The sequence below is a fragment of the Mytilus edulis genome, chromosome 11 (assembly GCF_963676685.1).
Source record: "Mytilus edulis chromosome 11, xbMytEdul2.2, whole genome shotgun sequence".
Taxonomy (NCBI): domain Eukaryota; kingdom Metazoa; phylum Mollusca; class Bivalvia; order Mytilida; family Mytilidae; genus Mytilus; species Mytilus edulis.
Window position 1 is genome coordinate 2,630,770 of NC_092354.1, and position 27,546 is coordinate 2,658,315.

Genomic DNA, 27,546 nt, shown 5'->3' on the forward strand with positions numbered 1-27,546 from the left:
GCCCCCGTCATTGCGGAGGGGGCATTAAGTTTTACCCTTGTCCGACTGTACGTCCGTCCGTACGTACGTCCTAAAATTGGTTTCCTTCAACTTCAGTTTGCCTCTATCAAATGTTATGACACTTATACACAATGCTTATAACCACAAATCACAGATCGAGATTGAATTTTGGTGGCGTCACTTTTACCGTTCTACAGCTATGCCCCTTTACAAATGGAAAAAATGCTGAAGTTTTCGTTTCCGTTCTCTTACTTTAGTTTGCCTCAAACAAATGTTATGAAACTTATACACAATGCCTATTACCACAAAACACAGATAGAGTTTGAATTTAAGTGGCATCACTTTTATTGTTCGAGAGCTATGTACCTTTTCAAAAGGAAAAATTGCTGAATTTTTCGTTTCCGTTCTCTAACTGTAGTTTGCTTTGACCAAATGTTACGAAACTTATCCACAATGTTTATTACCACAAAACACAGATCAAGTTTGAATTTTGGTGGTGTCACTTTCACCGTTTTAAAGTTATGCCCCTTTTCAAATCTCAAAATTGCTGAAATAATCTGGAAAGCATTTTGTACGTTTGCTTATGTTTTGTTCGATGATTTAAAACATCTGCTATCTGGGCAATTGTTTGATCGGGGACTTGTAAAAAATACAATGATATTTTGTTGCCGCAAAGGAACCTTTATTTTCATCAAGTCTTCATCTTTGAATGAATGTTTGTACTGATAAACTTCGGGTAGCCAAAGTATATTCCTTCCATTGTTTGAAAAAGATCTTCCAGCTACCGGTTTTAAGTGGGCTTTGTGCTGCTCAGTCTAGTTTTTTATGTTGCATTTTGTAAACTGTTGTTTGTTTCTTGGTCGCGTATTTTGTTTGCCATAGTTGTCAGCTGATGAGTTTGAATATGCCTTTGGTATCTTTCACCTCGGTTCTGATTTTGCTCTTTAACTTTGTATTTATTTGGCTTTTTAACTATTTTGATCTGAGCGTCACTGACGAGTCTTATGTAGATGAAACGCGCGTCTGGCGTATAAGATTATAATCCTGGTACTTTTGATAACTATTTGTGAATAGCTGGACTGTCAAACTCACCGTGTTGATGCTGCTTTGATTTTATTGCACAAAGAATAAGAACAAGAACATGGTAAGGGTATAAGTAGTAGATCTGTTTTATAAGCATATATACAAGAAGAAGATACAACTAAAACACAAATAGCGCTACAGTAATCACATCAACAACAAACACAATGGTATCATAACATAATAAATTGGTAAATTACAAAGTCACTAGGTGTCTAAAATAAAACAGTTGTGCTAATGCAAACAATTTGAAGGCAAAATGTATAAACATTGAAAAAAGTTGACAAATTTATGACAAATCTTGCTTAGGATTTTGTATACACGTTTGGAGTGATTGATTACAAGGAGAAAATTATCAGGCATGAAATCGGACTATTAATATTGTTACAAAATAATTTCTAACAAAATCTAATAACTTTTAAATATTATAGAATATATAAACATGTTCACATAAAATCAATAGGAATAGTTAATAATGGAATAAAGGAATAAGTGGAAGAAAATGAAATAACTATGAAACACTGTCCCAGGTTAGGGGACGGTTTAGGGCTCACAAATATTTTAACCCCGCCACATTCTGTATGTGCCTGTCCCAAGTCAGGAGCTTGTAGTTCAGTGGTTGTCGTTGGTTCACGTCTGCCATATTTGTTTTGTTATAAATTGTGCCGTTCGTTTTCTCAATTCAATTGTTTCATATTTGTCATGTTGGGGCCTTTTATAGCCCACTTTACGGTATGGGTTTTTCTCACTGTTGAAGCCCGTTAAGTTGCCTATAATTGCTTACCTCCACTTTGTTTGAACTTTGGTGAATAGTTGTTTAATTGGCAATCATATCAAATCTCCTTATTTTTATATACACATTTTGATATTCGCGATGAAAGGAAAAGGGGGTTAAATTTTGTAAAACTGACAATGAATATTGAAATTTAAATTTTACACACTCGACTCCTTCAAATTAAACAGACATACAACATAAAAAAACCTCATAAAAGATTCCAGGCTTATCTTTGTGAGCGTCGTTGTATTTTTCGTTTACAAAAAAGTAAAATATTAGAAATACTAGGAAAATTCAAAACTAAAATTCCCTTATCAAATGGCAAAATCAAAATCACAAACACATCAAAAGAATGGGAAACAACTGTCATATTCCTGACTTGGTTCAGGCATTTCCTTATGTAAAAAATGGTGAAGTAAACCTGGTGTTATAGCTAGCTTAACCGCTCACTTTGTATGACAGTCGCATAAAATTCCATTATATTGACAACAATGTGTGAACAAAACAAACAGACATGATAGATAAAATATTTAACTGTAAGAAATAGGGGTACAGCAGTCAACATTGTGTTATAATTTAATCACTATAAAAAAAAAGAAAAATATGTCAACAAAGAAAAACAAGTCAACAAAGAAAAACAAAATGGCATATAGACCAAAGCGCATAGGCAAAAATATACAAGAATACAAAAATGACCATAGCAAAATAACACAATGGCGGGATGTTTAAGTACTGAGCCACAAAAAAAGATCCCAAAAGGGTATTACAAAAAAGGGCTAAACAGTAAAAGTAATTTACGAAGACAAAAAAAGAACCACTACAAACGTAATTAGGATGATAAACAAAATGTCAGTGACTAAAATTTATACTGCAAGCCCATCATGTATTATTTGTGCAGTTGAATATGTATCAACAAGGTCTCGGTATCTTCTGAAGAACTTTAGCAAAAGACTCATCAGTGACTATCGAAAAACAAAATGTTAAAAAGGCAAGCAGGAAGTTGTATAGCATTGCGCTAAAACACCACCAAACAACATATGGTGCAGATAGCTTGACTTGAAAGAGGCCAAACATTTGCTTGGTAGTAGGTTTTCAAATGTTTTTTGACATTTGATATGTTCTCAACTATTTGAAAATATAATATAACCAAACAATTATCACTGATATGTTTGGATTTAAAATCCTTTTTTCTAATGGATAAAAGATAAGTTCATTTGACAGAAAAGATGCGTTATGTCAAAAACATTTGTTGTGAAATACCATATTATGTTAGCAATAACTATATTTACATAATAAGAGCATATCATTGCATCTTTGTTCAAAACTATATTACTATATTTATGAATAGACATTTTTATTTACATGTGTACATATAAAAGTAGCTGTTTAATAAACACAATATACAACAAGCTAATGTCAAAATCCGCATACTTTATTATTCATTAGACTTAACATTTAGACCTAAATTGATTATTAAGGTAACATTTAACAGCTTTGAGAGATTAACATACACAATAATGATTGAAATGAAATTGTTAATAACCTAATTGCAGCTATGTAACGTCTCTTTGGGGATATCTACTAGTGATAGATTTTTTGTTTACCTACTGATTGCTAGATATGATACTATGTTGCATTTCAAAGAGACACATTTTGGGAACTTTACCAGTAGGAATTAACATGGATAGCGGCCAAATTAAATTCTGAGAAGGACCAAATGTTAATTGAGAGGAAATACATAATTTCAGTATACATGTAGGTTTAAATTATTGGAAGTGTGAGGCATATAAATGTTGAAAATATGCCGCACAGCCATATGTTTTGACCTTTAAAAAAACGGTAGTGCATATGAACTTTCCAATTACTGGTTCCAAATAATTATATTAAGATACATTATTTTTTTTTCTTGAACAGAATATGTAATGACTGTTTTATAATTGTACTATCTGTTTAGTGACGAACACTCATAAAGGGGATTTGTGTTTATGAATTAACACTAGTAAAAGGGATTAGTACATATTTTAGCTTTTTCCTTGCCCAGCATGACACCCACACATGACATATGTTTAATATAAAAGATTGCTATCAATAATATAATGTTATTCTTTCACATTGATGGTTTAAGTGACCAAATCATTGAACATTGGATTGACAAAACCTCCTTCTATTGACTGGTGTTTGTCTTAGCTGTCTCTAACTTGTTGTGTAAAGTTTTTTTTTTCTGAAAAAAAAATTACATTTATTTCATTTCAAGCATTTATGAAGGGTTGCCATATCTGTGCTAGTAACTTCTGTCTTTTCTATTTGCTCTGCTAAATCTCCATAAATTGAGTCTTTTCGTAGGGCTTTGAGAAATTCATTAAATCCCTGTTCATTTTTACGCAACAGCATGTCCATTAAATTCCTGTTCTTTTCCTGTGGGGTTTTACCAGATTCTATCTTCTTCCCATCATCAACTGACAATACCTCTCTTGTTATTAGATGATCTACTATATTCTCGTGTTGTATATCAGTGATAACTTTGAGGTAATTCTTTTGTAAACGAACTTTATATAATGGAAAATTCCAAGCTGATAAGCCTACAAAATAAAAAAAGATTTTTTTCCTAAGATAAGTGCTATTGACCTTTTATGAATAAAGACGAGGTTAAATCCATAAAAGCGAATTGGATCACATGAATTTATATCATGTTTTCATTTTTTTACATCACTTGGTCGATACCTCTGCTGGTGGATTATACGTCTCCTAGAGTATCAATAGCTCAGTATTCAGTACTTTGCTACTCACATGATTTACAACAAACTCTTCTTAAATTTACCGTTTATAACTTTTAAAATTATGCAGAAACTAAGGATTCAACTCATTCGGGCAAAGTTGGTATTAGATGGATTGGCCATTTTTTAGTACTTTTCAGGTGTGTAGCCTTTCTACTGTTTCGGTTTTATTCACCCTTTTCTTAAATCTAATGTCTCATGAATAATTTTTTTTATAGTTGACCAAAACTAATGCCTTTGCATTATATATGTTCACTATTCTTTTCTACAGTTGGATCTAAGAAGCGAAATTCATCTGAGGTCATATTTGCCTGATTCGTAACAGGTACTTAATAAACGGGAACTTCATTATAACTGTAGAAAAGAATCTTGATCTCAATGTCTGAAATCATAATTACTCAATGTCACAATGTCTAAGATCATAGTTACTTCACACAAACTGAAATTCGTCCTGAAAGACTCATCATATATACCAATGACCTACTTTGGTATGCAAGAAAAGTAGTATACTTATGATAAATTAAATACGACGCAATAAATCTGGTAGATAGTCTTTAGAATCAAATACATCATATCTATTTTGAATGAATATATAACAAAATTTAAAAATGATTTCAGTAAAAAACTTTTTTTGTTTGTGTTTATAATAAACCCTTCAGACATACCTTCAGTTTCAGCAGATGCTGATGTTGGACTTGGACTGAAATCACATTTCAAATCATTAGCGATATCTTCGTATCCATAATTACGTAATCCATCAACAAACACACTGTAAGCAGGTTCTCTCCTTTTAATCACAATATCCAGCAATGCTTTATTCTGATCATCTTGTCCAGCATGTTGTTCAATACGGCGTCTGTCATCTACTGATATCACCAAGTGTGTCATCATATGGTCTAAAATTTGGCTGGCTTGTATATCCTGTATGATTCTGTTTTCGTTTTCTCTGATTCTATCTGTAAACGAGCAGATCGGTTTATTAACCAAAATGAAGTTTAGAGGATCATCAAATAAAACAATGCTTACAATTATCTTACATTGTTTTTGTTTATAAAATGTTGTTGCCAAAAAAACATATTATTTTATATAAGAAAACTGCCATAAAATGTATACAAAGATTAAATCAATTTGAATATCATTCGAAATTTAAAGTAGTTAGGTATATATATATATATATATATATATATATATATGTTACAGTAAATACTTGAAATTAGAAATTACTCGTAATTACTAAAACTTAGGAATTACATGTAATTACTGATGCACTTAGTAAATACAAGTAATTCCTGAAACTGTCCAGTTATTACCAGTAATCACTAAATTTCATATGAATTTTTACATCTATTTACTAACTGTTAAAACACTGTTGTAGTATGAAAAAGTGACCATTCTATAATATATCTTGATGTTAAACTGTATTAAACATATTTGTTGAAAATGGTAGATGAAAAAAACATATTTACAGAAGAGTTGTTTGTACAATGAAAAATGTTAGCGAGTCTTCAGCAGATAATGCGTTTTGATTGAAAATTTAAAAAAAAAGAAAAAAAAGACAAGAGATGATTATAATCAAATCTCTGAAGTAGAAGCCTCATTACATGAGATCTTGATACCACAAGCTCAAAGTTACTCCGTAAAAGATCACTATCCGTACCAGTTTCATAGCTTACAATATGAACACGAATGCAAGAAATGCTTTGTATATAATCACACAGACTCAACATTACAGTTCTGTTGTGACATTTGTCCTGTTCAGAATGCATATGGGATATCATGCAAGTGCCTCAAACTTACCAAAGAAAGCGGAAAAGATGCTTGTCCGGAGCATCAAAATTTCGCGCCCTGTTAACGTCAGGAATAATGTAACTATTCCCATTTCTATTATTGATAGAGGACGTGGGGATCCAAGAGGTCTTTTCTGTAAATATCTGTTTAGTTTTGGAACATGAACAGACAAATGAACTATTTTAGCTTTGCTCAAACGTGGAATTTTAAATGGATCTGTCTCTAGGAATTTATTCACGTTCTCAGCAATAGTTGGATTTGCAAGATGAAAATACCCAGGTCGAGTTAAAAGTTAGGAGAGCAGCGCGTCTACAGTCAGTTTGAGATTGGCAGAGATTTGTGACGTATGCATGCAAAACAGGTTGTGTACGAAAGATATGCAAATGTGTCAAGTCTAATGTTTTGTGTAACTCAAGATGGCATGGCCATAATAAGAAATTTGCAATCATTGTTTAAATAAAGGCACCAGTAGTATATTGCTGTTTAAAAGTCATAAACGATTAAGCAAAAACAAATCTGGGTAAAAAACTAAAACCGAGGGAAACACATCAACTATAAGAGGAAATCAACGAAACAACAGAAACACTGAACTACAACAAAAACAAACGCCAACATACATAAAAGAAAGAGTTCCAATGTCCCCTGAATTACACTTATTTAATATTTCCAAGGGACATAACTCTTTTAAAAAAGTTGATGGTCAACCATTTTAGAACTTGTCCGAGATATTACTGATATTAACCTATAGTATAAGTTTAATAAAATCCGGCAAGAATTGTACCAGTTAGAGCGTTCACAAGACTTGACGGATGGACAGATGCCTGGTATTGCCATGTCCCCCGCAACGCGTTCCAAAAACAAAAAGTGAGCTCTACAATCCCTTCCCCTTTTCTTTCTCATTTGGTTTCTTGAATTATGTCTAACATTTTAAAACAAATATTGAATACTTATTGACTCGGCAGTAGTGGAATAATTGGTTTATTGTCCCCCAAGTGCTACTATTGTCCTGAGGCGTAGCCAAGGTCAATAGTTGTATCCAAGGGGACAATAAACTTACTATTCCACGAATATCCAGTCAGTAAGGGTTTTATTATACAGAAGGAGACAACAGACAATAAATGTCGGGGCTAAATCAATTATCATAATATAAAAGCAGAAACACAACCATACTGATACACGTTGACTTAATATATATTCTGACTTCTAAGGCTAAGTCCAGCACTGACGCCAACCCTATATATAATAGGTAAAACGCGAAGTCATAATTCCCGCAGTATTTCTCAACATCATCCAATTCCGTAGATGCAGTTAAAATTCCGTGAAATATAATGACGCTTGCGGTCAAATAGTTTATTGAGGTCCAATAGTTCAATGCCTGTAATTTGAAAAGTAGTGAAACTATTGTGTATTTATTTTGTATAGAAAATGAAAACTGAGGTATAATAAATCATAGCAAATAGCTGAAGAAATGACAAATAAAATCCACAATCAGTAAATACATGTAATTACTAAATGGATTGATTAGTAATTACAGGTATTTACTGAACTGTTTAGTAATTACGTGTAATTCCTCATTTTACCTATTTACTGTAACATATATATAAAGAAGACATTGCATAATTGAAAGTCACATGGTAATTAACTGTTACCTCTTAATAACCAATACTTTTGTATAATAATAGGCAAAACTATTTTATCACTGACTATATATATTTCTGATATAAACCTAGGATATACATATTTCCTTTACTGAATAACTTATTTACTTAATACCTGATTGTCTTTTTTTTTTATTTACTCACACCCTTCATATAGTATTACCTGTAACAATTTCTACTGCTTTAAGTGTATTGGGATCAACGTCCTTTAAAACCTCCTTTAAACACCTGGCTCCTTTACCAATATTTACAAAAGCTTGCTCAAGTACCCGATTTGTAGGTTTCACTGTTCTATCTTTCCTCCATGTAAATAACACTTCCTTATTCTGTGCTGTCAAATCACGATCCCATTTCTCTTTAATTCTCTCTATCTCTTCTACAGAAAGTCCCAGTTCTATTCCTAGTTGAAGAACTATCTTGCCAACCAGCGGTGCTAATCTATCTAAAATTTCGTCTGAGGGAATACAGTCTAGAATATCGTCAGGAATACCTATATAGAAGAAGAAATAGGATATATCTATCAAAACTAATAAAACACTTACATTTCAAAGTTATTTTGAAAACTTTTTAAAACAATGGAATATTTGTTATCCTCAAAAGATAAATGTATATATGAGAACTGAGGGTTAAACTTTGCATTTTTTTTTCAACCTGGTACTAACAATCAAATATGGTATTGTATTTAGCATTTGAATGTAATGCATGCTCTCTGGAAATAAAGACCATAGTTGAAACTGAAAGCGGACCTTTTTATTCCTTCATCACTATTCAAGGGCATGTTTGTCTATATTCCCTTTTGTATTCTCATTCCGTATATTTGACTGCCAACTTTTCATTATTTATCATCCAAATTCTCTAGATGGTCTCATAGATAATTATTGAAAGATAATATACGGCATTTAAAGAGCATTACAGATCGATGGTTATAAGTGTTATTTCATTCACTTGCTGGTTAAAATTGGAAATGAAATTTAGACAGAAAACTCGCACAATCATCCAACATATACATTTCAGGATACTAGTATAAGGGAAAAGAATCAAACCACCAAAACTTAACATTTACCAAGAAATCCTGAAAATGGGATTAGGATCAGACAATATCTCCCATTCAGACATCTACACCTTTCAATCATGCCATAAACCAAAAGCACCTGATATATTGTTACAGGGAAAACTACCAAACAACATATTGACCGATAGACACTGAAAATGAGACCAAGTCAGACAAAACCTGTCTGTCGGACATAAAAACCTTACAATAATTTGATACATCAAATATAGTTGACATTTTATTTGTAAGATCTGTGATATTGACTTCACCAGGAAAACTCATCTTTTATCTTATAAGCATGCACATGAGGCCAGGGTCAGGCGAATCAAGCCAGAGTGACATTTGTATTGTTGCAATAATCTTATACACTAGATATAGTTGATGTATGTCTAATAGTATCTGAAAAAATGCCCAATCATAAAAAATAGCATTGACAATTTAAATGAACAATGAAAATGAGGCTATGCTCAGGCAGACATGTAGATGCTACATTCCTTCCCCTCAACAAATGTAGTTGACTTGTTGCTTATAACAAGTATAGTATTAGAGATACGAACTTGACCATGTTAACATAACCTTGATCATTGACTCGTGAATAAAGGTCAAGGTCAGGTGAATCCTGTCTGATTGACAAATAGACATTCAAAGGAACCAGCTATATATCATATTACCCATCATAAGAGAGAAATTCACATTGCTGAAAAATGCAAGTTTTGTTTTTCAGAGATCCGTTGAACCCTGAAAATGAGGCCAAAAAAAATCGACATATATATAATATAAACTTCATAATGTAAGGAATCTGCATACAAGGTATAATTAAAGCATCCAAGTCTTCTACCTTCTGAAATCTAAAGCTTCATAAAATAGTTTAACGCCACCAGATTGTCTCACATTTTGCAACTTTTGCCATAAGTGAGATAAAAATGACAAAAGACAAACAACAGAATGCAGAACACAAAAGAAAAACAACAGTATGCAAAACGAAATGTAGAAAAATAGATTGTATGATTCATTGAATACACAATTCCAAAGTTTATATGTTTGTGTTAAATTTTTTTTTTTATAAGCTTTTGATTTCAAATATTTTGGCCACGAGCATCACTGAAGAGACATGCATTGTTGGAATGCGCATCTGGTGCAAGAAAATTGGTACCGTTAATTTTATTATAGTTTTTTCTATCTACCATTATTTAATAAGGCTTTTAGACAAAACAAATCAGTGTAACCCTAAGAACAACATTTATGCTGCAAACTCTAAAGAATATTCACTCTAAGTTTTGTTGAAACTGGTTCAATAGTTTCTGACGAGGTGAAAATCTTGATAAAAGTAGACAACTGACAAAGTATTTAGTCAATAAACTATTGACACAGATAAAGTAGACGACAGACAATGTACTTAGTCAATGAACTATTGACACAGATAAAGTAGACGACAGACAAAGTAGTTAGTCAATGAACTATTGACACAGATAAAGTAGACGACTGACACAAGTGTCAATGAACTAAAAACACAAAAGTGTTTGCGGTTGATCTAAAAGTTTATGTTCACGTTGTTTGGTTTCGACTGTAAAAGAAGATTCTGAAGAAGAGGTAAAACTAGAGGCTCTAAAGAGCCTGAGTCGCTCACCTTGGTCTATGTGAATATTGAACAAAAGAAGCAGATGGATTAATAACAAAATTGTGTTTTGGTGATGGTGATGTGTTTGTACATCTTACTTTACTGAACAGTCTTGCTGCTTACAATTATCTCTATCTATAATGAACTTGGCCCAGTAGTTTCAGTGAAAAATGTTAGTTAAAATTTACAAATTTTATGAAAATTGTTAAAAAATGACTATAAAGGACAATAACTCCTTAGGGGTCAATTGACCATTTCCATCATGTTGACTTATTTGTAAATTTTACTTTGCTTCTCATTATTGATGTTTACAGTTTATCTCTATCTATAATAATATTCAAGATAATAACCAAAAACAGCAAAATTTCCTTAAAATTACCAATTCAGGGAGAGCAACCCAACAACGGGTTGTCAGATTCATCTGAAAATTTTCCGGCTGATAGATCTTGACCTGATAAACAATTTTACCCCATGTCAGATTTTATCTAAAGGCTGCGGCTTCAGAGTTATAAGCCAAAATCTACATTTCACCCCTATGTTCTATTTTTAGCCATGGCGGCAATCTTGGTTGGTTGGCCGGTCACCGGACACAATTTTTAAACTAGATACCCTAATGATGATTGTGGCCAAGTTTAGTTTAATTTGGCCCAGTAGTTTCAGAGGAGAAGATTTTTGTAAAAGATAACTAGGATTTACGAAAAATGGTTAAAAATTGACTATAAAGGGCAATAACTCCTAAAGGGATCAACAGACCATTTTGGTCTTGTTGACTTATTTGTAGATCTTACTTTGCTTAACATTTTTGCTGTTTACAGTTTATCTCTATCTATAATAATATTCAAGATAATAACCAAAAAAAGCAAAATTTCCTTAAAATTACCATTTCAGGGGCAGGAACCTATCAAGTGGTTGTCCAATTCATCTCAAAATTTCAGGGCAGATAGGTCTTGACCTGATTAACAATTTTACCCCATGTCAGATTTGCTCTAAATGCTTTGGTTTTTGAGTGATAAGCAAAAAACTGCATTTTACCCCTATGTTCTATTTTTAGCCATGGCGGCCATCTTGGCTGGTTGGCCGGGTCACCGGACACAATATTTAAACTAGATAATAATGATTTTGGTCATGTTTAGTTAAATTTGGCCCAGCAGTTTCAGAGGAGAAGATTTTTGTAAAAGTTAACGACGACGAACGACAAAGGAAGCCAAGTGATGAGAAAAGCTCACTTGGCCCTTCGGGCCAGGTGAGCTAAAAAGGAGGGGACTACAAAAGAAAGGTATTTAATTATTGCACTTAGTGCCCTTCTCAAAGTTGGAATATACTAATTGGAATAAATTCAGGGAGACAGTCATAACTTTTCAATTGTAAACCAAATCATGTATGTAGGATAAACATCTGTAAAGAAAGTGATTAAATTTTGAAAGAATGCTATAATACTGCTTTGTTATTACACAAACAGCAAAACATATCCAAAGGGATTGATTATAATTTGGAGGTATGTGCTTACTGCTTTGTAATCGTACAAGATACATAAAAATATGATAAATGTCCTGTACCAAGTCAGGAATATGGGAGTTCTGATCTAATAGTTCGTTTCTGTGTATGTTGTTTTGTTGTTTTCCAGTTATAGTTGATGTGTTTCCCTCGGTTTTAGTTTGTAACCCGGATTTGTTTTCTCTCAATCAATTTATGACTTTTGAACAGCGTTATACTACTGTTGCCTTTATTTTTAAAGATAATAACATTATGATTACTGGTCAATCCCATGAAATGTAAAAAATCCAAGTTGCACAGTTATGTAAAAAGAAATCAAGATGACAAATTGTTAAATAATCTACCCTTAATCAGATACTGTACCAAGGTAAGCATAACATGTATGATTTATTTGATACGGAACATTAAGACAAAGGTCTTTTTTATTATGTCATATAAAGACCTTTAGATATCAAAATACTTACCAGATTTCACTTGTTTTCTCCGACGTACCTGAAAATATAATAATTGTTAACATCAATTCATTTCAAAGATGTGAGTTAAATCTATCATTGATCCATGTTATCTGAAAACAAGCTCATACAGTTATTACAGAAGTAAAGGGCTCAGACCAGATTCAAAAGAAATGTTCAAAGTATTCATTGTTAAGGGCATTAGCTATGATCAATACCCACATTCAATACTTTAAACTAATTGCTAATTGAATGGTTACACATGTATTAGACGTGTTCAGCTTAAAAAAGAAAATAAAAGTGGAGAATGTGTCCCCATGGACACAGATGATGCCCCAGCTTGCATACAACATTATAAAGGGATAAACTAAAGAACAATAAAAGTGACGCTACCCAAATTTGTACTTTATCTGAGTTTTATGGTAATAAGTATTGTGTAAAGGTTTCATAATGTTTGGTTGGGGCAAACTTAAGTTAAAAAGCATTGTGTATAAGTTTAAAAACATTTGGTTGAGGCAAACTTAAGTTAGAGAACGGAAACTTAAAATTTTGTAATTTTTCCATTGTTAAAGGGGCATAACTCTAGAACGATTAGAGTGACGCTATCAAAGTAAACTTGATCTGTATTTTGTGGTAATAAGCATTGTGTATAAGTTTCATAATATTTGGTTGAGACAAGCTTAAGTTAAATAATAAGCATTGTGTATAAGTTTCATACCATTTGGTCGAGGCAAACTCAAGTTAGAGAACGGAAATCAATTTTGGGACGTACGGACGTATGTACAGACGGACAAGGGTAAACATTAATGCCCCTTTTGGGGGGGCGGGGGCATAAAAATTGTAAACATTGGAAATGAAACAAGGGTGAACCATTTGGTATAGATCAAGATCAATGTAGAAAAGTATCACAAAAGTACCATACTCAAAGACAAATTAAATAAACAGCTGCACCACTTTTGAGATACGGCGCGACATGTGAAAACCTCCCTTTTTTTTTACAAAACTCATTCACTCTAAACTAAAATTTTGAATCATCACCAAAATGTATACAGATCTTTAGATTAATATAACTAAGAAGTTTGTAAAGTTTTAAGCAATAATGATTAATGGTTTTTGAGATATGGTGCGACATTGATAAACCCCCTATTTTTCAACAAAAAGTGTACTGATCGTTTGATTATCATAAGAAACAACTATGTTAAGTTTCATGAAATTTTGATAAGTGGTTCTCAAGTTACGGTGCGACATGTGGACGCCAGACAGACAGACAGACGCCGGACATTTTTATAAAATCTTGACGGGCATATAAAAATTCATCAAAAATGGACAAATTTAAACAATATCAATCAACTAAAAAAGTGAAAAACAGCGGCCACATTCATGACTCATGTACAGGCAATTTTTCCGAAGAGGAATTTGTTATACCATGTATACCCGGTGTATAGCCAGTTAAACCTCACACTTGTATGACAGTTGTTTATAGTTATATGAGTAACTCAAACAAATTAAAAGTAATAGGTCAATAATTAAGATCTAGCAGCCAAAACTATATAAACATTCATCACAGACATACAACACAACTAACTAAAATATTCAAACAAAAATACAAATTAATGTAGCAAAGACGCTAAAAAAAAAGAAACAAATAGTAGATACTAAATTACAAATTCCACAATAACATAAATTAAAGTGTTTGGTTATATAGTATCAGAACTTTCTCGATAAGTAAACACTAAGGAAATATAGTTACAAGGGTGGACACAATAGAATGACACTGCAGGATAACAAATGTTTTAAGTTGATCAAAAGTAGGAAGTTAAATAGAAGTATTTTTGTAAAAGTAATATTCTGAAGCGTTGAACCAAATTAATGACTAGGAAACATAGAGCGCTGGCGTCAACAAACTTAATTTTTGTGTAAGATTTGTAAAATGCTGTAAAAAAGAGTAAACTAAAATATTTTTTTTCTACGCCTACGATCTTATCAAATTTCAACGAGTTTTTGGTCGAAAATCAAAACCATTGCTATTTGTGACGTCATGAACAGAGCGCAAGTACGTTAATCAAAAAAAAAGTTATATTTTCCATATTGTCATTGGATAAGCTATGATTCATTTTTGTATTGGTCAATTAATCCTAATTTTAAATTTTAGCCAGAAATAGGGGCCATTTCATGACCTTATCATTTTGCTCTTGATACAATATTTTGGCTTCTGTCCAAATTTAAATTCTTTTGGCTTCTGTCCAAATTGAATAAAATTCAAAGAAGAATTTAAAAAGTCTAATGAAACTACAGACTCAACCCAAATGTTGACGCAGCCGACGACAACACCGGAACCTATGATCGCTATGTTTCGCTTTTGCAGGATTGACAAAAACCTGATGGCAGTATGAAATTATAGAGAATTCATAAGATCATAAGAGGCAAATAAAGTGAAACCTGAAGTAAAATTGAAAGATTCACAACTTCGAAACAAACTAGAATCTTTAACTTAATATGATATTGCATATATGTCTCTATTAAGTCTTGGTACTTTCCGATGATATTTTAGGTCAAGGTCAGATGAACACTACAAATAAGACAAGTTCACAATAAAACCACACCATATGCCAATTAAAGAAATATATGAAAAGATAAATACAATTGCATCAGTCCATTGCAGTAGTTACTTACCACACATAATTTATGTGTTGTTACTTCCATTTCTCTCAATCCGTTGTCCAATTCTGCGAAACTGATTTCATAATTCTCTTTCAAATGAATAAGTGTCAAAAATTTGACCATCTGTGTATTTGTTGGGTAATTCTCTACCATATCACTCCATACCATCTCTTCCATTCCAAGATAGAGAGCCAATTCATGTAGCATATGTGCCTCACAATGATTAGACAGACGAAGCAACTCTGTGTTACTTGGGATCTGAGATAATGCATCTTCACTCAAACCTTAAATGAATTTTAAAAACATACATGTATGATTTGTAAAGAAAGTACGTTAATATACTGAGATAAGATGAGATAACTATTCAACATTGGAAGTTATTGGGTACACAATATTATCAACATATGCAGTAATCTAATTATAATTTCTTCGAACCTATGTTCACAAAATACACCTAAATGTATTATCTTAAATATAGCACATATTTTTATCTGTTGACAGCAATCGTAGACAATTTACTCATAAGACATATAGGATATATTTTAGTAATTTACAGCAATCAATCTTAACCAAAATTGCAAATCATATATTTTAAATTGAAAGTTTCTAATACATATATCTTTTTGTAATTGTATAAGCACAGATGGTTAAAATCCATTACTTGTCCAAAGAAGTTTCAATCTGAATTATGTGAAATATCATTGTATTGTTTGAATCGGCACAAAATTAAAGCACATCAGTAGCATGAGATTGGAATTAAATTGGATATTTTAATAAGTTAAATGTTAACTCTGGTCAATAATATGGAAGTGCAGAGAGATTAATGATACATTTACCTTGACAATTAGCATCACACTGCTTTTGTTCCTGTAAAATAGAAAATAACTCTACAATTCCAGTATTTGTATAATTCCATGTAAACAACCTACTTGCTTGTCGCTCCTCAAAAAAACATTTCATTTTGTAAAATGTGTGAAACTTAATGACAAAAGCACACATAGTAAAAAAAGACAATATTGACAAATGCTGATAGTTACTACAAGTCATGTAAATATTATAAATGTTAATCCACTCCTCTACCTTACAAAAAAAACAAGGTTTAAACAAAGAGGTGTCATAGAAAAGTTATCATCCTTTGTCCCTCTGTCTGATACATTCGTCTATTGCTGTTTAGTTACTATCATACCAACATCAACAAGTTTGTACAGATATAAATGTGTCTCTGAATGTATAAACATTTTTACGTAACGACTTTAAGAGTTTAATATGTAACATATATTTTACTCATTGTTGAAGATCTTACGGCAACCTAAAGGTGCTGAATTTTACGTCATTTGGTTTTTGGTAGGGAGTTGTCCCGTTGACAATCATATACCATATTATATTTCTTACATATTGTTGAAAGATTGAATGTCTAACATATAATGCAAATAAAGTAACTATATTATCCAATAAGGGAACTTGGCCACATTTGCGCAAAAATTTCTAAATTTCTCGCAGTGATGTTCTTATAAAAGTATTTACATACCTTTTTCTTGTTCCAAATACGCCAGTTATTTTTAATGTTTTCTCCGTGTTTACAAATACATTCCTCAGTCTCGGAGACCAACTTGTTTTCTGAAGTGAAACAGTTTAATGTCGAGCAGGAGTACTCGGTGAGGAAGGGTAACTTGCTGCTGGCTTTACAATCAATGGAGGACTGATAAAATTCGGAGATTCTTTCTAAAGTAACAAACAAACAATCCCGGACACTGGTGGCTATATCAGGTATTATCAGGCCCTTGGAGCGCTTGTGGACTAGGTACAGTAAGATCTTATGTCCTTCTACACAGACAACAATATCATGCTCTTTATCAAATGATAACCCAACAATACCAGAAAACATAAGTTTCCGTCCTTGGTATTCTTTTAATGTCCACATACTCAGACATGCACATATTAGACGGTTTGGTAAGGCTGGAGGTATGATGGTTCCTTTGAAAACAAAGGCCAAACTTACAGTCCTCTCTGGTGTACATTCTTGTGTCAAGAAATCTGTATCATTTCTTTGTGTAAGCATACAGGGTACAAAGAAGTTTTCTATTGGTAGACGACTTCCTGTTTTTGTATCATATCTCCGTTGTTCGGATACGATATCTAGATGTATCAGCATATCAAATATGTACTCTTTAAATGGTAAAATCTGACGGAATTCTTCTTGTTCCCAAATCTGGTAGAGGTCTACTTTTTGTATCATTCCATTTTCAGACATCTTTTTGAAGGTTTTCCTTGTTTTATTTTCTTTGGGCCAAAATTCAACATCTATAAAAATGAAATAAAGAAGATGTTATCAGACTTAAAATATAGTTTATATTATGAGGTAATACCGGTCTATAAAAGCTACATGATAAAACAATTTGTATCGCTCACTTAGATCAGCACTGGAAAAAACAATGTATCCTAATATTTAAATTAAATGTCTTTTATATCAGAACACATTATTTTTTTGTTTAGTCATAACAGGATTTGATGATCAAAGTTGAATCATTTCCCATTTGGAAGCAAATAATCTGAAACAAAGCTTGCATGTGCTGTGGGAAAACTGCGAGTTTTCAAATGTTTGCATGGTTTCTACATGTTTTCTGTAGAAGAAACACTAAGAATGATGCATGTAAGTCATCCATGAAGACATCTTGTCAGTCAGTTACTGTCGTTCAGATTTTTATTTTCCAGCTTTTAGCACATAAAGTTTACTCCTCATCTACTATTTATTCTAAGTACATGAAGTAAACAAATATTTTGAATGTCTATTACCATGATTACCTTTATTAAATACATTGCTTTTCGGTGGGTAATTTATTAATTTTGAGGTAAGTTCCCAAGCTGTGATTGTATATATAAAGAAGACAGTTATGTTAAACACACTGAATGTGGTTTTTTTACTTGACAAATACATGAAATATGATATTTATAAAATAGGGGCGAGATATACCAGAGGGACATTCAAACTCATAAACTGACATCTCCAAGGCTAAAAAAGAAAAAGACAGACAGACAAATATGATATCATAAAATAGGGCAAAATATAACAGAGGGACATTAAAACTCATAAACTGACATAGCCATGGCTTAAAAAGAAAAAGACAAACAGACAAATATGATATCATAAAATAGGGCGAAATATACCAGAGGGACATTTAAACTCAAAAACTGACATTGCCATGGCTAACAAAAAAAAAAAAAGACAAACAGACAAATATGATATTATAAAATAGGGGCGAAATATACCAGAGGGACATTCAAACTCATAAACTGACATTGCCATGGCTAACAAAAAAAAAAGACAAACAGACAAATATGATATTATAAAATAGGGCAAAATATACCAGAGGGACATTCAAACTCAAAAACTGACATTGCCATAGATACGACATAATCTGTTATCATCTGTGAAATTTCATAACAGTCAACCAACTCGTGATGGTGTCTGTAAAAATTACTTTCAACTTCACCGTTCAGATTTCCGGATGAAATTTGTTCCCTAATATAATTAGAAAGTGACGCAGTTACAACATGATGGGAGAACTAAGTATTAATAGTTGATATTTAATGATTATGAAGAATAAATGCCTGCAGACTTTCAGACAATTGATCAATCCAGGATAGCTTTTATAAAATTCAAGTTTCATATAAATCTGTGTATAAAACTTGTTGTATCTTTTGACAAATATTTCAAAATGGGGACCAATGAATAGTTTGTAACACTAGGCATCAATATGGGCACTTATACCATTTTACAATTGTGTTTCATTTGTGGTCAAAATGCATTGATCCACCAACACATTAAAAAAATCTCGCAACGGGAGTTGGTCATCAGCTGGTCCTTAAACAATAATGTATGTTAGTTTAGTGAAACTGAATGTCACACTAACCACGTCTACATTCACCTTCTATCAAAAGCCTAGTATAAGAGTTTCAGTTTAAATATATAAAAACTACACATTGTCTCAAAACATAATTGCGTTGGAAATCAACTCATAACGAGATAGAACTACTTGCATTCTCAAAGTTTTTTAGCATTGTTAAAATATATCTTATATTTTGAAACCATGTAATTCTATAGTTATTCTGCATTGTTTCCATTTCTAAGAAGCATAACTCTAGAATGGTAAAAGGGAAGGCACCAAAATTCAAACTTGATCTTTGTTTTGTGGTAATAAGCATTTTGTATAGAATTCATAAAGTTTGGTTGAGGCAGGGACTTTCTATACTAACGGGACTAGTCACTTATAACGATATCTATACACATTATCAGACTGATCTCGGCCGTAGCTAATGTCACGTGACTTTATAGCAAATCATTTCACATTTATGAAGTACTTTACATAACTACAAATAAACTATATATTCAAGTTTAACAAAAAATGGTTTTTATGAAATTTTATACATTTTGTCATTGCAAACTGCTTTTCATGTTTTTCAAAAGATTTCTCGTCTTTTAAATATTGATCTTTAAACTTTGAGGAATTTGTTCGTTGAATTTTCAGTGGCTGCCATCTTGTGTGATATGGTAACCATTTTACACAACTGGGGTGTTCTTCAAAACGATACGTCTCAGTTAAATAATTCATCATTCTTTAAAAATCTTATATTTTGTGTCATCTTAAATCGCTATTTAATCAGATTTTATATATACAGCTAATAATAATTATACAATTACAATGTACTGTGAAGTACGCAAATATATACTAGCATTGTATATCAGAACTAAGTTTATTGTTGGGTGGTAGCTTTAAATAGGCGGCTGAGTAATCAGTTAGTATAGAAAGTCCCTGGTTGAGGCAAACTTAAGTAAGAAAATGGAAACAAAAAATTCAGCAATTTTCCCATTTATAAATTAAAGGGACATACTCTAGTATAATAAAAGTGACGCCACACAATTCAAATTTGATCTAAGTATCTAAGTAAACTCCTCGGTTGCCTGCTGCCGTACATCACCAATTAAAAAACAACATTTTTATTCAGAAATCTGATAAAAAATTGCATGCATTTCACAATTTTTAACACTGTGGATAAAAAAAAAGATTAATCTTTTTACTAATCATATTACATAAAAGTTCTCACATACCAACAATAATATTAGTATAGGATACTATCCAACAGTCTGTCACGCTCTAATAAAAGGTAGGTAAACACTTTTTGGATATTGGAACATTTTTAACTGCAATATATATATATTCACTACACAATGAAAATACATACACACCTGTGATAAAAGATCTCATAACTTCCACCATAAGAAGAGGGTTGATCATTACATTATCTCTCAGCTGGGGGGTATCGAAATAAACAATCTTCCCCAGGGAATGATGAAAATGTAGGAAATCAGTCAACTGCTCAGGGGACAGGACAGACACCTCGCTGATAGCATTTAATTCTTTAACTTCAGCCAATGACATTATTTGTTTTCCTTCTGCCACTAGTTCAGCGATCTCTAGCTCTAGTGGAACACAAGCATTGGGCATTCTTTCACCCCAGCATGGGTGGTCGAATGTAAGTTCTGTTATTGTTTTCTTCAGAACTTCTATTTCTGGGTCGGCTTGATCTTTGGCATTGACAAATATTAGAGGTCTAAGGACCAGATGATGTTTTCCCTCGTGGTCTTTAAACAACTCCTCAATTCCTCTGTAAAGCTCTTCACGTCTGGTCTCAATATTCTCCTGTTAAACATAAAAAGTTGACAGAATAATACACTGTATCTCACACCTGGTCATTTAAATGCATCTTCAATGGTGGAATAACAACAACAACAACAATACATTGTTTTAAGAGAGTTACACAATGAGTTAATCTTCCCTGAGGCCCTCATCGTGAAAATTCAAACAAAATGCAAACATATACATTGCATACATTAGTATAAAAAGTCAAGTATGATAATAATGTTCAATACAACTTGATAAAATGTGATGAATAAATAAACATGATGACATAATCAGTTTTTATTATTATTTATACAGCTAGGTTGATTTCAATAAATGATCTGTTATAAATGTTGTATTTGAAAGAATTAACATTTGTAATATTTTTTCACGGTTTTGACAAATTATTTGACAAGAATGGTCTCGAATACGTAAAAAAGATTTTGAACAATTCTGTTTTTGGTTTAGGGAGTATGAGGTTTCCTTGAACAGCATTTCTCAAGGGGTATGTATTTCTGTCTGAAACATAATGAAACTTGTCAGTTAGTTAGATATGATGGGGCGTCATTTTTAATGCACTTAAATGTCATCACAAACTTGTGATATTTTATTCTCTGTTCAACTGTCAACCAGTTTAAGTGTTTGAATAAGGGCAAGAAGGAGCGAAAGGGTCGGTTTCTAGTATTAATCTAGCAGCTCTCTTTTGTAATTTTAATATCCTCACTGCTACAACTACTCCACACTTAACAACAATAATCAATTAGTGGCAAGATAAAACCAATATAGAATAATTTTCTGCAGTCTAGATTTAATTTTTTTTTAATCTTTAATAGTAGATATAGTCTAGATGATATTTTTGAGCAGATCACATCAATTTGGTTTGTCCATGTGAGGGAAGGGTCAATTTGAATTCCTAAAATACCTTTGCATGTGGAAGATTGTATCACTTGATTGTTAATAGTTAAACAACTCTCATTGTAATGTGGCATTGCTCTTTGCTTCGTTCCAATAATCATATATTTTGTTTTATTTTTATTGATGAACATATTGTTATCATCATGATCATTGCACCATTCCTCAACACCATGTACATCTTCTTGTATCTTTGACTGTAGAGTTTGATAACCATTACCAGAAAGATGTAAAGTTGAATCATAGGCATATAACAGTGAAAGAATTTTTCATATAAAAAAGAAGGTCGTTTATGTATAATATAAATAGAAGGGGGCCTAACATGGAGCCTTGGGGGACACCATACTTGATATAAAGTTTTTCAGAATGAGCATTACCAATTTGTACTTGTTGAGTTCTTTCATTCAAATATGATTTTAAAAAAGAAACAGCAGTATTATCAAATCCATAAATTTCAAATTTTTTTCAGAGAAAATCATGATCTACTACATCAAAAGCTTTCTTAAAATCCAACAGGACTGTTAAGTTGATATCACCATCATTAATAACGCGTTCTACAATTAGATTTATCTCAAATTTTCAAGTGACATACATCTTCTCTCAAAGGTCAATTTTACACTTTTAACCTAGATTTCATACTTTCAAAGATAACAGACTGAAACTGTTATCAGTTGTTAAATCTTACCTTCCAAGGGAAATAAAATGAAAAGGGTATTTTGAAAGAAAAACTTGCTATTGATATTTTTGTTTGGTAATTCACTTTACCTACCTAGTAAAGAAACACAAGTAAACAACATAAGTCACAGTTAATAAGTTGGCAATAAATCTAAAACAGGTCAAGAGGGTATTTGCATGAACATATGGATATTGTTTAATTTCAATTTTTTGTTGATAAAATTGAACTTATTTTAAAACAAATCATAAATCGTCCTCATGCATTACCTGTCCCGATTTTTTATTTCACCAACTCATCAACATTTGTATTACGTTTTGGAATTTCAAATATTTTGGCCTCTAACATCACTAAACTTTCATATTGTCAGCATATTTGTTGAAATAAAACTGACTTAAAAAGAAAATACAAACTTTAACATTTAAACTGAGCAATTGTTATAGTCGATAAACCATGCCCGAGAGTAACAAGGCAAAGAAAATACAAGCTTTAACATTTAAACTGAACAATTGTTTAAAGTCAATAGACCATGACCGAGAGTGACACGGCAGAGAATCTCCATGACAATGAGATATATCAAATTGAATATTAATACAAATGCTAACCAATATCATTTTCTTATCTATAAGTGTTTCTTCATATATTCTACTCTAGTTATAGTCCCTGTAATCTGATCTTAAGTCTATTACCCACAAATCAATTAGGATTTTTTTTTCTTTCGAAAGTGTAGCTTTATACGAAGTTTGGTCAAGTTAAGACATATGGGCATATTATCATCATGTAAGCAGTTTTTACACATTATTCAAGTGTTTCAAATGGCAATGACTTACTACTATATTTCTAACATAAGATCACTCACCATTGGTACTTTGTCCTTGTGAGTGGCAACAAACAAGATTTTTGGTATGCCTGCATATACAACCTTACAATAGGTCAGGATGGAATTGACCCAATATTGCAAGAATACTACAAAATAAAATCAAAATCTGTCATAAAAAAAGTATAAACCAGAGGCTCTAAAGAGCCTGCGTCTCTCACCTTGGTCTATGTGAATATTAAACAAAGGAAGCAGATGGGATACAAATTCATGAACAAATTTAACAAGTAATTCCATTCCCCTACTTACTTTTTTAGGCATAACATATAAGGAAATAAATCTGGATGGTGTATGAAGAAAAATTTCATCAAAACTACAATTTTTAGTTTTTGGGTAGATATTTTGAGAAATCAAGTATGTAAACATTCAAACATTAAATATGTTTTTTGGTTTACTCATTATAAAACAATCTGACTTTCTATAGGAAAACATTGTTGTTAACATTGCTTAATGACAAGGCCATTAATTGTGAATTTGACAATACATTGCTTAACTTACTTTTACAACAAATAAACATATTTTGACACAAGTAAGGATAACATTTGTTTTTGCTGCTATTTAATACAAAGTTTTAACAAAAATAGAATTAAGGAATAACAACAATAGTGCACACACTGAAATTTCTCGCCTTCTTTACTAACCATTTATATTATGTTGATAGTCCTAAATATAAAGTTTTACTACAACTATCACAAAAAACTTAGCATGATCCAAGAAAATGAGGTCAAGGTCAGATAAACTAAACAGAAATACACGTACTCCTAACAATCATTCAATTCACTATATGTAGTTGACCGGTCTGTCTACAAAGGACTCATCAGTGACGCTCGAATCCAAAAAAGTTAAAAAGGCCAAATAAAGTACGAGGTTGAAGAGCATTGAGGACCAAAATTCCTGCAAGTTTTGCCAAATACACCCACGGTAATCTATTCCTGAGGTAGAAAAGCCTTAGTATTTTAAAAATTCAAAAGTTTTGTAAACAGTTAATTTATAGATATGACCTAGAAAATTTAACATTGACCAATGAACCATGAAAAGGAGGTCAAGGTCAGACAAACCATGCCAGGCAGACATGTACACCGTACAATCAATATATGCATTAAATATAGTCGAACTATTGCTTATAGTATCTAACAAACAAACTTAACCATGAAAACTTAGCATTGATCAATGATCCATGAAAATAAGGTCAAGGTCAGATGATACATGGAGACTGACATGTACATCATAAAATATTTCCATACACCAAATAAAGTTGACCTATTACATATAGTATTAGAAAAAATACTAAAACTCAATGAATTGAAATGAGGTTAAGGTCAGATCACACCTACAATACTGTGCAATTGAAGATTTCTTAATATTGTGCATTACTGTGCAATTGAAGATTTCTTGCTGTAGCGCAATACTTAATATAATAATTCACATATCCTGTTTGGTATTTATCTCCTGCCATATCATTATTATTTGCTTTTATATATATATATATAGAAATAAACAACTTAAAATAAAAATAATTAAAGGAAAAAAAATCCTCCCCAAATTTTTTGAACCCCTTATGATTCATCACCCTAAACTCAATCCCAGCCTTCCCTTTGTGGTATAATACCTTGCAGTACAATTAATCAGAGAGATCCATACACTTGAACACAAGTTATTGTCTGGAAACTAGAAAAAAAGCTTTTTTATGTCCTTTTGGTCCCAAATTCCTAAACTTTTAGGGCAATTGCCCCAAAACTCAAACCCAGCCTTCCCTTTGTGATATGGAACCTTGTAGTATAATTTCAGAAAGATCCATACACTCACACAAAAGTTATTGTCCTGAAACAAAAAAAATGCATGTTTTTTACCCTTTTTGGTCGCTAATTCCAAAAATTTTGAGGCAATTACCCCCAACATCAATCCCAGCATTTCCTTTGTGATATGGACCCTTGTGGTACAATGTAAGAGAGATCCATACACTAACACACAAGTTATTGTCTGGAAGTTACAAAAATGCTTATTTTTGGCCCCTTTTTCCTTAAAAGATGGTACCATAACCCCCAAAATCAAACCCAACCTTCCTTTTGTGGTATTGAACCTTATGGTAATATTTCAAAGAGATCCATTTATTAAACTTAAGTTATTGTGCAAAAAAAAACCATCTTGTCTTCGGACGACGACAACGAAGCCAACTTCATACCAATATATGACCGCAAAAATATAATGTTGTCTGTCAATAAATGCAACACTCTGTTCATGCTTATGATAAAATCATCAGCTCCTTTTTTGTGAGAATTTACTCATTCAAAATCTAAACCACTTTCCGACGTACAAAAATTCAAACCTGGTATCTTTAATAAATAGTATTGTCTTACCTCATATCAATGTTTCAAAATGTGAGACATATTGAGGTTAATATTGTAGTTTGTGACAAGCTCATAGTGGCAATGTAAACAAGTTACGTAAACATTTAGATTGGCTTAAATATTTAGACAATTTTAATTGTTTTTTTAACTATCACCTTGCTGTCATAGAAATGTATCCTGTTTGCATTATCTGAGTGTAAATAACATGCACATTACCTGCTGGAGTTGGCGTCATGTGCTGCCCAGGAAAACACATCACATCAGGGACCTGTTCATGCAAATCTTTGCTCCCATCAAATACTACAAGAAACAATGCCCGGAACGTCATGAAGGTCTGATGTGTTGTTAGAAAAACATATTGTCCACCAAAATCCCAGAAGATAAGACGTCCGATGTTCATCTTATACTTCCCACTTTTGAGGAACTTTTCCATTTTCTTTCTTATTTCTTCTTTAGTCATTCTTGTTCTCATTTTCTTTTCCATCTGTTTGACCGTGTGAGGCACGTTGGAGGATTCAGTTGGGCTTGTATTTGAAGCTTTGATGAACTTTTTGGTTAGTTCACTCTCCTCCTCTTCTTCCAGAGAGGTCATTAAAACCTTACTGTACACAACATCCAGGGCATTATAAGAGTCTGAAATTATATTTAATACATCAGGCAAATCAAATCAAAATCAGCTGCAGGCTGTCAAAACGAAGTGAAGAATGTAAGAAGAATCAGTAATTAAGATTAGAATGATATCTTATCAGGTGTAACATTCACATTATGCTATTAACACATTTTAAAGAGTCATATTTTAACTGATTGATGATGACATTATTGAATATGGAAAATAATGTTAATTCATTGAATAATTTTAACATTTAAATTCAATTTCAAAATATAAAACCTTAACATCTTTCTAATAAGATTAGTAAAATGTTAAGATTTTCATACACAAATCAGATTTGATATTGAATTAATATGGTGCGTGAATAGAAGGCACAAAAAATGGCTACAATGTGAAACTATTTAAATCAGTGCTATAACATGTCTGCTGAAAGCGCAGTCCATGCAATAGAGTATATTTTTAATGTGGTCAGATATTCTACTTGTGCTCTTTCTCACCTGGATCAACAAGAATCCACTCTTTTGACTGAATGTCGAGGCCACAGCGACCTTCTACCAGAGAAATCCCATCAGTTGGATGTCGCCCTTCTGGTAGGACATCCCCAGCTAACAGCTTCACAAGAGTCGTTTTCCCAACAGAAAATTGACCGGTTACCATACATCTCATATCAAATGATTCATAGCTGCCCTTCCCTAATAAACGACTTAACATGGCAGACTGTTGCCCTTTTCCGATGGAATCTAAAAAAATAAAAAAATTGGAAAGTTTTGATATGTTCATGTTGAGAAAAAAAATGTATCCATACACAAACTCATAGATAATTTCTCCTCATTTGTTGGTTAATATGTTGATATGTCATCTTTTCGATATGTCAATGTGTTAAATATGTCAGAATGTCTTTATGTCTATGTGTTGATGTATTAGCCTGTCTATGTATTGAATTATTGGTTTAATGATGTAGAACTCTGTTAATGTGTTAAATTGTTAGTGTTTTAATATGTTAATGTGTTGATATATGAATATTTTAATGTGTTGAAATTTCAGTGTGTCAATATGTCTATGTGTCGATGTATGAATCTGCATGATAATGTGTTAAA

The 27,546-nt window shown here is 32.2% G+C and overlaps 2 protein-coding genes across 2 annotated transcripts in view; both read right to left on the reverse strand.

Annotated features, from left to right (window-relative positions):
* The window catches only part of LOC139493894 (uncharacterized), a 482,493-nt gene that overhangs the window by 136,900 nt on the left and 318,047 nt on the right, over positions 1-27,546 (reverse strand). The gene's annotated exons all lie outside the window — the stretch shown is intronic.
* On the reverse strand, positions 1,146-27,185 carry LOC139493893 (uncharacterized). Its single transcript, XM_071282057.1, has 11 exons — positions 26,947-27,185; positions 26,056-26,472; positions 23,474-23,580; positions 20,597-21,050; positions 16,880-17,652; positions 16,188-16,218; positions 15,364-15,635; positions 12,703-12,730; positions 8,239-8,565; positions 5,295-5,585; positions 1,146-4,434 (listed from the first exon to the last, which is right to left on the reverse strand). The coding sequence occupies exons 1-11, from the start codon at positions 27,158-27,160 to the stop codon at positions 4,100-4,102; spliced, it is 3,249 nt and encodes a 1,082-aa protein (XP_071138158.1). The 5' UTR covers positions 27,161-27,185; the 3' UTR covers positions 1,146-4,099.